The sequence below is a fragment of the Neofelis nebulosa genome, chromosome 1, assembly GCF_028018385.1.
Source record: "Neofelis nebulosa isolate mNeoNeb1 chromosome 1, mNeoNeb1.pri, whole genome shotgun sequence".
Classification (NCBI taxonomy): domain Eukaryota; kingdom Metazoa; phylum Chordata; class Mammalia; order Carnivora; family Felidae; genus Neofelis; species Neofelis nebulosa.
The window spans coordinates 163,585,091-163,597,213 of record NC_080782.1 but is presented as its reverse complement, the minus strand read 5'-3'; the positions used below and the strand labels follow the sequence as shown (position 1 = coordinate 163,597,213).

The 12,123-nt window shown below is 56.8% G+C and overlaps 1 protein-coding gene across 2 annotated transcripts in view; it reads left to right on the top strand.

Annotated features, from left to right (window-relative positions):
* COL4A2 (collagen type IV alpha 2 chain) overlaps positions 1–12,123 on the top strand; it is a 174,714-nt gene that overhangs the window by 153,910 nt on the left and 8,681 nt on the right. For both annotated transcript variants that reach the window (XM_058742754.1, XM_058742743.1), the window contains exons 33-40: positions 1,630–1,752; positions 1,993–2,174; positions 4,499–4,562; positions 4,925–4,999; positions 7,129–7,236; positions 7,957–8,064; positions 8,779–8,850; positions 9,196–9,321. In XM_058742754.1, the coding sequence (XP_058598737.1) occupies positions 1,630–1,752; positions 1,993–2,174; positions 4,499–4,562; positions 4,925–4,999; positions 7,129–7,236; positions 7,957–8,064; positions 8,779–8,850; positions 9,196–9,321 (858 nt within the window). The remainder of the gene's footprint in view (positions 1–1,629; positions 1,753–1,992; positions 2,175–4,498; positions 4,563–4,924; positions 5,000–7,128; positions 7,237–7,956; positions 8,065–8,778; positions 8,851–9,195; positions 9,322–12,123) is intronic.

Here is a 12,123-nt window from a genome sequence, read left to right as displayed (position 1 = left end):
CGCTGTCCGTGAGTTCGAGCCCCGTGTCAGGCTCTGTCCTGACAGCTCAGGGCCTGGAGCCTGCTTCCGATTCTGTGTCTCCTTCTCTCTCTGCCCCTCCCCTGCTCACACTGTCTCTCTCTGTCTGTCTCTTTCTCAAAACTAAATAAACATTTAAAAAAAGAGAAAAGAAAAGAAGGAAACTAACAAAAATCAGAAGGTTTTATCTCTGCCTCAACCCACCAGCAGTATAATAAAGGAAGAATCCCAACCAAAGGAAACTAGCTTGCCTGGTATTCAGCAAAAGTTTTTATGGAGGTATAATTGAATACAACTTTAGTTTCAGGTGCATGGCATAATGATTATTTGTATATACTGTGAAACGGTCACCACATAAGTCTAGTTAACATCTGTCACCATACATAGTTACAGAATTTTTTCTTACGTTAAGAACTTTCCAGATCTACGATCTTAGCAACTTTCAGATACGCAGGTCAGTGTTATTGGCCATGGTCACTACATGGCACATCACATCCCCACGGCCTGTATATTTTACACAAAGGAAACTGTTAAGAACAAAACAGGCGGCCACATCAAGGATCTCATAATGCATCATAAGAAACGTCCCACCATGATTATCCCATAGTGAGCGTGAGGTCAGGGGAAGCTGGGTGAAAAGCAGAAGACAAATTCTGAAGGAGGCGAGGGCCATTTGGCAAATGGGGACCCAGTGTTCCTGGTGGAGGGACTGTGCCCACGAATTGTGCCACAGACGTGAGGCCAGTTCAAACCCCGGTGCGGGGGCATCTCAAGACCCCAAGCGTGAGGCTCCTTGTTTAGGAAGTGTATTCCAACGAGCCACATTTTCATGACTTTTGCTCAAACGCCCTTGTTCTGAAAGTGTCTTCACGGCCTCTAAACCTGTAATTATAACACCACGTGCTGATGAGAATGAGCACATGGGTATCACACGCTGCTGGCGGGAACGCGAGATGCATGGCTAGTGTGGACAGAAGCTTGACGGTGTCGTGGAAAGATCAACACAGGCACCCAGCAATTCCGTCCCGAGGGAGTGAAAACATGCCTTGTATACGGATGTTCAGAGCAACTTTGTTTATGACAATCAAAAGCAGAAACACGCTGGATACACGTCGTGGGTAAATGTGGTGTCACATGAATGCTGGCCAGCCGTAGAGAACAAAGGCCTCTCACACGCTCAACGTGCGTAAAACTTGCGGACGTTTTGCCGCACGTGGTCTGCTTCCCTTTACGTTAAACATCCGGAACAAGCGAATCTAGAGACGGGATTTGGATTAGTGGTCCCCCGGGGCTGGGGGTGGGGAGCACTTGGGGTGACTGCTGATGGGCACGGGGTTTCTTTCCAGGGTGATGAAAATGTCCTAAAGTTCGATAGCGGTGGGGGGCACAGGTCCACACTTGGCTCACGTGGAGAAGGGGCTGTGGGAGAAGACAGGCGTTTTCCATCAGCCTCGGCCTCTCTCGGAGGCCCCTGCCCGGCTCAGGCCCAGTGGGGGCTGCCAGGGAATGTGCCGCCCCGAGGCTCAGAGCCTCTCGGGACGCGCTTGCCAGGATCACAGTGGGCGAGTGGCCCAGAGGCCCACGGCAAGACCGCATCCTGTTCCCTCACAGGCAGCCGCGGGGACCCGGGGCCCCCAGGACCACCTCCCATCATCCAGCCAGGAATGAAAGACATCAAAGGGGAGAAAGGAGACGAGGGGCCTATGGGGTTGAAAGGCTACCTGGGCCTAAAAGGTGAGCATCGCCACCCCTCTCTGCCCACCCCTCTCCGCTTCAGGAGCAGCAGGGTCTACGTCAGACGCCGCTCCGCCCAACACAGGCTTTGCTGTGTCCCAGCCCCCGGCCCCTGACACCTCAGCAAGTGGGCCCACGGCTTCCCTGCCACCTGAGTGGCCTCCCTCTCCCGCTTTAGGATCCGCAGCAACGGGAAAGGTTGGGTGGGTGCTGCCTCCTCACACTCGGGTCTCCCCACAGGTGTCCCGGGGATGCCAGGGATCCCTGGGCTGTCTGGAATCCCCGGCTTGCCAGGGAAGCCAGGCCACATCAAAGGAGTCAAAGGAGACATCGGAGTCCCGGGCGTGCCCGGATTGCCAGGATTCCCCGGCGTGCCCGGTCCCCCCGGAATCATCGGGTTTCCCGGGTTCACAGGAAGTCGGGTGAGTGGGCACCTCTTACTTCCCAGCCCCACCTCTGCTCCCGACCAGAAATTTGCTGGGGTGTGAGTGGTCGAGGGACAGCTCCGGAGTTGGGTCCCCGGCTCGGTGTAAGGGGACGCTGCTCACACCAGCCCAAGTGGTGATTTCAGTGCCGCCCACGCTGCTGGTGGCCTTGGTTGGCAGAGGCATAGCCTCCGCGCTCTCTCATGGCCCCCTTGGGAAAGCTACACGTGAATGTACAGCCATCAAACTCTACACGTGATCGTGTGTGACATCAGGACGGAGGACCCATTACTGGGTCACAGAGTGGACACAACCCCGGCCTGCCATTCACTGGCTCCTTCACCCCACGCACGTGCTCTGAGTGCTTGCTGGGTGCGGGCGCCGAATCGGGGTGACACAGACGCACGGTGACCCCGGGCGGGGCTCCCGTCTCTCCACACCTGCCTCCTCGTCTGTGAGGCTCAGGACACGGCTACCCTGCGATGTCACTGGGTGGGCGGGGCGTGGTCCGTGTAACGTGGCACAGAGGGACCCTCGGTCGGTTCTACTTCACGAAATTAGCCCTTCAACCTGTTACGGCTAAAGGTACTTTACGCTCACAGTCCTCAGCATGTGACGCACTCGTTTCTGGCGCTCACAGTGGGGTTCGCCCATTTTGGGCAGATCGGAAGGCCTGGCCACCCTGTGGTAAACCTCTAGTAACAGCCCAGCTTGGCCTGTGTCTAGTCCACCTTCATGTACGCGACGCCATCTGAGTTCTTTGGGTGTCTTCCTTCCATCACCCGGAACCTGATGGGACCTGTGCAGCAGGTGTGTGCGGTTACTCGGGTTGCTTAGAAAGGATACGTGTGTCTACCAAGGGGCCCAGAGGACAGTGTTCCCAGCAGCTTCTTTCCTAACAGCCAAAAACTGGGAGAGCCCAAATGCCGGCCAACAGGTGAGCGGACACGGCGCGTTCCGACCGTGGACGAGCACTCGGTGGTAAATGGGGAAGTGCTGATAAATGTACCGACCCAAGTGACTGTCACAGACTTCATGTCGAACCGAGCAAGCCAGAAACAGAGTACAAAGGATGCGATCCCACGGGTGTAGAAGTCCAGAACCGACCAGACGGTGTGACAGAGGTCGGTCAGGGATTAGGGACTAGGAAATGGCGCAAAAGAACCTTCTGGAATTCTGAAAATATTCTGTGTGTCTATCTGGGTGGGACATGAATGCAAGGTCACTGAGCGGTTGAGATGAGTTCACCACAGTGGTGTGTGTTACTCCTCAGGACAGGAAGCTTTAAGAAAGGAAAAGAGGGAGGGGGCCCTGGGCAGCTCCATCGGTTCAGCAGCTGACTCTTGGTTTTTGGCTCAGGTCACGATCTTATGGTTGTGGGACGAATCTTATGGGATCGAGCCCCACGTTGGGCTCTGTGCAGACAGCATGGAGCCTTCTTAGGATTCTCTCCCTCTCTTTGTGCCCCTCTATCCCCCCCCTCAAAAATGAGTGAATAAACTTAAAAAAAAAGGAAAAGAGATCATCATGTGGACAATGATGCAGCCTCTGGCACAGCGTCCCCACCCCCCACCCAAAGGGGAGCTACTCTCGTGGTCCAGAGACTCAAGTTAGCCATGCTGGGAGAGGTAACCGTGCACAAGTCCCCACTAATGCTGCCGTGTAGACCAGAGGATCAGGGTGGACCAGGAGGCCACCCTCCATCTGAGGAAGAAGCCCCTTCAGAGAGGAAACCATGGTTTGCATGGTCACAGAGCCACCCAGACACCACCCCAGGCTCATTATCAGGAATCAGCATCGCTGGAGGGAAGTCTCACGTCTGCAGATGGAGGGCACAGCCGTGCAACATCCAGAGCAAGCTCGGGAATCCAGCAGCCCAAGTTCATATCCCAGTTCTGCTGCTTACTAGCTGAGTGACCTTGAGAAATTACTTAGCCTCTCTGTGCCTCAATGTCCTCATCTGTCACATGCGAATTCATCATACCTGCCTCTGAGACAGGACCCAACACGGGTGCCCGTGCACAGCTGAGCAGAGTGTGGGACGCGATCAGCCACGAGTGCCGCCACCACCGTCATGACAGTGACCCACATCATCTACATACTTGGTGTCAGTAAAGCTTTACCACTCAGTAAGAATGGGGGAGTAAACCACCTGCTATCATGCAGAAAAACGTGAGGGGGGGTGCTACAAAATGATGACATAACAAACATCGAGAGGTGGTTTTAGCAAACCAAGTAGCTGGACGCCCTAGCCCTCCTAAATTATAGACTTATTTCATGAACAGCCTCCTGAGATGTTTCCGTGTCTGACTTTGCTCTAGGGCGACAAGGGAGCTCCGGGGAGAGCGGGTCTTTATGGCGAGGTTGGCCCCACAGGTGATTTCGGTGAGTGTTGCCTGGATCATGACCGTAGGGTGTCCACCATCCAGAGCATTCCGGGCGGGTGTGGTGATGAGCCCCGGAGATGCTGGCAGGAATTTTGAAGCAAATTCTTTGTCTTAAGAACGTAACACAGAGGCGCCTGGGTGGCTCAGTCGGTTGAGCATCCGACTCTTGGTCTCAGCTCAGGTCTTGACCTTAGGGTCGTGGGTTCAGGCCCAACATTGAGCTCTATGCTGGGCATGAAGCTTACTGAATGAATGAACGAATGAATGAATGAATGAATGAACAGTAACACAACAGAAGTTGCAAAGCTAACCCCCTGCCATTCAGAAGAATGGTTGTGAACCATCTTTTCTGCACATTAGGTGACATTGGAGACACCATAGACCTGCCAGGAAGCCCAGGCCTGAAGGGGGAGCGGGGCGTCGCTGGAACACCAGGTACCTGAGTCGTTCCTGTCTCCCATCTCGGGACAGCCCTGAGCACTGGGTGTGCCTCACTCACGAGCTGGCCCAGCCCAATGTGTCTCCACTTGTAGCATCGTGGGTCCCGTTCCAGGGAACGGTTTGAGGTCTCCAAGCCCAATGTGCAAAGAAGAATTTTTAATTCAGTTAAACCTGAAGACAATGTTAAGAAAGCTCTCTCTGTCCCTGAGAGGGACACAGTAGGACACGAAGCAAATGACACAATGGCCAGAGCGTGTGATAGGCAGCAAGGGGTTTGCAGGAGGGCAGCGGGAGTCAGGCGCATGCCCTGAGCAGGGCAACAAGGCCCCCGACGGCATCGGGTGGGGGGAGGGGTGCCTCACGTGGTACAGTAGCTCACTCCTCTCTGAGTGTCCCTGAGGCCAAGGTCAGCATTCCCACTAGTGGGCGCCGGGGACAGATGCATCCCTTCCAGGGATTTTCTCTCGGGGGACCCCTCACTGCTTTAGCTGCCTGGAGCCCCAAGTTCTCTTAGGGACAGCGCTGGTCGGGGGAAAGCGTCTGTCCGTGTGACTGGGGCATTCAGGCCACGTGGAGCCAGAGACGGTCCATGCCTCCCGGCTGCTCTGGGCTCACTGCACATCTATCATTGGTTTCATGGTGGCTTTCCACCCAGCCACACAGGCACCCTGGGCTGCCTATATCTCCCTTTCTACAGAATTTTGGACAATTTGGTTTATAAAAGCAGAAACGGGAGACCATCTTTGCTCCGTGGTCACTAACAATGACCTCGTTTATTCACCTGAAAATATGTCAGGGAAAAGAGGCTGTCCCCACCAAGAACTCCGGCTGTCACCCCTCAACCGTGTAGGTGACTTAGCTGTGGGCCCAGGAAGTAGGGCTGTGTCTCAGGACGTCAGTCCCAGGCACAGAGGGGCCATGACACGTGTATCAGGCGACCGTGGGGTCCATCTCCCTCAGACCAATGAGGGCCACCTGAGAGGTCAGCAGCAGAGGGGGGCGGCCAGAGGGGCCCTGATCAGACCGGCTCCTATGCAGTAGGGGCCTCGGGGGACTGGGCGGGGGGGGGGGGGGGGGGGCAGGGGTGAGGGGGAACGGGGCTCAGGCTGGCGTCCCCGGGATGAAGGCACGTGGGACTGTCTGCAGGGAGAGCACGCGGCTGATCGGGGTTTGGAGAGGATTCTTAAAACACTAGAATAACTGATAGAAAGAAGCAGAACTTCTCAGGTGGCTCTGCTTCAAGACCACACAAACGTTAACAGTACCTTTTATGAGCAACTCAGAATTGAGGAGACCCTGGACAAAAGTGATTATGTGGGATGTAAGTTGATCCGAAGTTTTCAAAATCCTCCAGCGTGCCAGAAAACACCGCAAACGTTTGACCCGGAATAATGTCACTGGCGAAGGCAGGGTTTCTAAGTCTGCCTGATGGCCATGGCGGAGTCTCCTGACGTGCTAGTTGAAGGTGCAGATTACAGACTGCCCCTGGCCTGCTAAGCCATCCCTGAGACAGAGGCTCACACACGTATGACAGATTCCCCAGCTGTCCCCGACACACCACACGTGAAGAACCACTCCGATAGGGGCCCTAGGTGGTGATCTTGGCGAGGTGCTCAAAACACAGTGGCCTAGAACATCCACAAGAAGTATCTCATGGTCTCCAGGGGCCAGGAATTCAGGAGCCCCGTGGTTCTGACCCCGGGCTGGTCTGGAACGGGAGGGCCCATCTCCAAGATGGCACCCGAGAGCAGCTGTTGGCAGGAGGCCTCAGCCCCTCACCACGTGGGCCTCTCCCCGAGCAGCTTGGGTGTCTTCTCCAGAGCCAGCCACCCAAAGAGGTGGCAAAGTGAAAACAGGGATGCATGACACATTCTATGACCGATGAAGTGACACAGTGACCTGGGGTGACCCACGTCGGCCCCATCCATGCCCAAGGGCATGAATACTAGGACGTGGGGCCACTGAATTAGGTAAAACAGGAGTCAGGGAAGGAACATGTTGAGATAAGGAGCCATTCACAGCAGAAGCAGCCGTGTGAAATGACAGCATCCCTTACCTGGCGTCCCCTTAAGCCCCAGGGAGGCAGTGTCTGCTCGGCTCCAATCAGAACTCTGTCCTTACAGGTCTAAAGGGATTCTTTGGGGAAAAAGGAACGGAGGGTGAAGTCGGCTTCCCCGGGATAACAGGCGTGCCAGGCGTCCAAGGCCCTCCGGGACCTAAAGGGCAAGCAGGTACGATCTCTTGCTGTCTTGCTGTCCCCACGTGTGCCCTACCCCCACAGCTGGGGCTCCAAACCTCAGGACCCCAGGACAGAGGTGGCCAGTGTGCCTGTCTCCTAGTCTGCCACGATCACACCGCGCTCCAGGAAGCTGGCCCTTGCATGTTACCCGTGACCCAGCTCTGCCTTAGGACCGAGCTCATGGAGAGGACCAGGTGGCCAGCCGTGGGGACATGCACAGGAACTGATGCACAAGTTCCTGTGGCCGGTGTCTCCCCGTGAACTCAGGCTGAGTTCTGGCCATAGCACCCCTTCTGTGCATCCGAATATCCAGAAACGTGTTTGCGGATCCCGAGTTAGCTTGGAAAGCAGACAGGGGGGCTACTTCCCCGCTTTTTCCTTGTTGCTGCTTTTGTTTTGTCGTTGCCTTGCTTTGCGTGGGACCTGGGAACCTGAAGGCTGATCCTTCAGGGTTTCCTGGGTTCCCTCCAGACTCCCACGCAGATGGCAGGACAACACTGGGAGAACACAGGCTGCTCTCTCTTTGGCAAAGCTGAGCTACCCGCCCTCAGCCCGTACATGGGGCACGTTTCCAGCTGGAAGGAAGGCTCTTCCTTTCCCACAGAGGCCCTCCTCCTCCAGGCAGAACCGAGCTACAGACCAGGGAGGCCCTGGGGTTCCTGGGTGCTGCTGGGGGTTCCAGTCCCACTTAAGGGTGTGTTTATACCCCCAGGCTTCCCAGGACTGACAGGGCTACAGGGGCCGCAGGGAGAGCCGGGGCGGGCAGGAGCGCCCGGTGACAAAGGAGACTATGGCTGGCCCGGGATCCCAGGCTCACCAGGTGAGAGCGTCTCTCCCTCTGCAGACACCAACTCCCTCTGAGCACCAACTCAGAGCCAGGCCTGCAGGTTGGGGAGGGGCACTGGGAGCCAGGTTGGTCTCTCTCTGGTCGGCTCACAGCAATGCAGAGGTGGGACAGGGACGGAAGCCAGTGTCCCCGCTGTCCTGTCCAGGGCTCCAGCTGTGGCTGAGCCAGGTCTGGCCGAGCTCTTGGCGAGAGCTGGGGGGTTACCCAGGCCCTCGGGGGCTGTCTTTCCCAGCATTAAGGGGCCACCCCCACCCACACTCACTCCCCATATCCCAGGAAGAATCGCACTCATTGGCCGTCAGCCTTACATGTCCTACTTAGAAAAGTTTATGCTCGGGAATCCGGAGGGAATGGAATAATGCTAGAGCCTTGGTTCCGAGCACAGCTTGTACAAACCACATATGTACAGTGAAGCATCAGGAGAAACACCGCACTTCCGTCCAGCTCCCTTACGGCCATAACGAACCTGTAAAAAGATTCCATGAAAACAATCTAAGTTAAATGGTTCTCCTGGGTGACACGAAAGTGATGTGCAAGTCACAGTGTGCAGAACTGCTTGCTGTTTGCCGGGCTTTTGAGTGAACCGGATGGATGACTGTGTAACAGCAAACAAAACCAGGTGTGAATTGCTTCAAGAGTTTCTTTGCTCTCCGGTGCATGAAATAACCGTGAGTGAAACCCACACAGGTTTTCCGGGCATCCGAGGCATCAGCGGACTCCACGGCTTGCCAGGCACCAAAGGCTTTCCAGGATCCCCAGGTATTTAATCCTGCCCCAGCCACGTGACCACACCCAGTGGTGGGGGGCAGGGGCTAGTGGGGGACGTCCTGGACCTGGGGGTTCAGGGAGCAGGATGGCTCTGTGCGGGCTGTGCAGCCCTCCCGGAGGCCACCTGGGCTCCCCCGTGGTGCTGCAGACTGAGAGGGGTTCCAACTACAATCACATCCGGGACACTGAGGCCGCACGGCCAGCTGGGATCTCCACGGCCGGCCTCTGGTTCCATCCCCGAGTCTTGGTGCACAGCATCACTGGTCTTTTGCCTCCGAAGATCAGCCTGCCATGGCTGAGGATGCTAACTTCACTGCTGTGTTAACCCTGCCGCAGGTGTGGACGCCCACGGAGACCCCGGCTTTCCCGGTCCTGCCGGGGACAGGGGTGACCCAGGAGAGGCCAACACCCGCCCAGGCCCTGTCGGAGCCCCAGGACAGAAAGGGGAGCGAGGAAATCCAGGTGAGGCCAAGGACCAGTCAGCGGCACCAAACCTGGGGTGTATGTGAGTCCGAGAGATGGATGTGGAAAGGTCACTAGAAAGTGCCGGTTGCTTTGCAGACAATTTCTTGCTGCAGAACCCCTTGGCCAGCCCTCCACCCTTATACTCTTAGAATCCATCAGGGGTTAGTGAGTGACCACCCTCTCTGGTGGGAAGGACACGTTCCCACCTGTAGGGACCACACTCTGTCCCCTGCCCCATGTCCCCGGGGCACCTGCACAGTGCTTACCTGTCACAAGCTCTCAGTGTCAGACGAACACGTAAACACAAGCATTACAGTCACCGAGCTGAACCCCTCAGGCAGGTCTGGCCTGTGGTAGGAGCCAACCAGGGAAAGGTGTCTCACCTGCTGAGAAAGGGCCCCACTCCCCCCCAAGCCCCCGGCACACGTGCTTAAGCCTGACCTGAGGTGGGAAACGTTTCCAGACAGAAGTCCGATTAGTATCTAGGGGCAGAGCGTGTTGAAAGTATTACAGTGTCATTGAGCGTTTGCTTACGATCCGTGGCCACCAGCACACCCAGCACATGGGTGCAGGCCTGTCACACAGCGGCCCAGGGCGTGCTTCAGTCAGGATACTCTAGTAAGCTAGAGCCAGCAACCCCATAGAGTAGTCAGTACCCAAGGAAGGCAGCGACTCGATCCCCCACGGAGGGCAGCCGGTGTCCAGAGGCTCACCGACCACATCGCCTGATTCTCCAAGGTCTGTCACTGCCCCTCTTTCAAATAGCTGGAAACTCCAGAATTCCCTGATATCTGAGCTCCACAGCATTGATCTGAAGGCAAGAGAATGAGGAGAGGCTCAGCCAGCCGGGGCCTTAGTATGAGCCCTGAGAGGCTGCACGGTGCTCACGCAGCCTCAGTCGGGGTCTGTTGACCGGCACATTCCCCGCTCGGGGGTAAGGGTCAGTCCACCGGCACAAGCCTCCTTAGAGCCCCCCGGGGAGCTGGCAGTGCCCATGACTTTGAAGTCAGATGCCTGCATGTGTGTTCTCATTCTGCCTCTCACTTGGTGCGACCTTGCACATGGCTTTGCTTATAAAACGAAGGTAGAAGCCCACTTTCTGGGTATCGAGGGGATGCGGTGAGATAATACAGGTGAGGCTCTTACACATAGAGGCCCAGAAAGCAATGTTCTCTGGCTTCTCTAAAAGGCCTCCAATTAGTATTTTTTCAGAGAGTCCTGCTCGTAAGAGGAGCTGCCCTCTGAAAGGGGCGGGGGAACGCAGCCCGGGATATGGAGGTGAGGCCAGGCCCAGGGGACAGAGGGAAGGGAGAGGCACAGTGCTCACAAGACTTTAGCTGCGCCCTGTGTCCTGCCGACTGATGCACACGGCACACTGTTCAGGCTCAGAAACAGGCAACAAGGGATAGGTTACAGTTCCCAGCAGGACAGAAATCACCTCTCTTACTCCCCTGTTTATACCTCGGCGAGATGCCTGCCACAGAGTCAGTGTTCACAGACATTCCTTGGAGCAGAATGTTGTGAAACTCTTTGTGACCGCCACAAAGTCGAAAGACTCCGCCACCCCACCCCACGATCCCATCACGCGGTAACTGTGCGACATCTGTTTCCCAGAATTCTTGAACCTACAGTGTAGCCCCCGCACTCCATCAGAGGGACCCAGAACGTGCGGGCTCCCACACGGCCCTGAGGCCTCGCAGCTCTCTGTAAAGCAGCTGTCCCCTACGAGGGCCTCGTCCCGCATCAGAATCACGGCAGCCCAACGAGCTGGTGGTTTCCGAGCAGAGTCCGGGCTCTGCCCACTGGGCCACAGCCTCTGGCCGTCGTGAGGGAGGGAGACTTCCCACGGAGACATCCCCAGGCAGGCCGGTGAGGACACACTGTCCTCCGAGGATGGCGGGTGACCGTGAGCCATCGTTGTCCCTCCCGTGGGCCTCACCTCAGGCCAGAAGTGCAGATTTGCAGCCGAGGCCCCTCCTGCCGCTGATGTGGGACTCAATTCATGGTTTGCCTGTGCGGGACGGCCTTTCATCAAACCTCCATCAGTCGGGGGTTTCTTTCAACACTTAGGAAGATCCATGGGCACCAAGGAGGGAACGGGCTTGTTGATCCTGATTCCAGCAAACTGAGCCTGGGTCACTCAGAGTGTCGTTAACAGAGGCCCAGTCACTGTGGTTTGTTGTGGGAATCCGGCCGCTCTGGATCTTCTGACTCAAGAGTTTCTGCCATTATCCACTGACACTCGCCGCCTGTTTCGGTCACTTTGTGATAATAGTTAGACACAGCTCAGTTGGTGTCGTTTTCTGTCAAACTACAGACGGCAGCTGGCCGGTCCCCACAGGCTTCGTAAACCCGCTTGCGCACTGCCTGCAATCGAGACAAAGATGACACCTTTCTCAGTGTTCCCCTGGCGCGTTTCTCCGCTGCGCAGAGGCACGCGCCGTGACGGGTATCGGAGCCGCGGTGTGGCTGAGGACCAGCCAGGAGGCTGCGTGGGGGGCACAGGAGGCGGCAGCTGGCCCCTCGGTCACGCAGATTTGCCCCGTGCTGCCCAGCTCACCGTTCGCCCTGGCGGAGACATGATGGTCCCGGGACACCCGGACGCCTCTCTGCACCTCCAGACTGTGGGAGAAAACAAACACCAGTCTGGCAATTAGGAGAGAAACCGACCGCCTCCCCACTGGCAGCGCCCACGCCCGCCAAGCACGGATGGGCACCTGTGACCGTCGTGTGGGCCGACACGTGGGACCGGGGGGCTCCCACAGATCTGCTCACATGGGGACTGTCCTCCACCGTCTG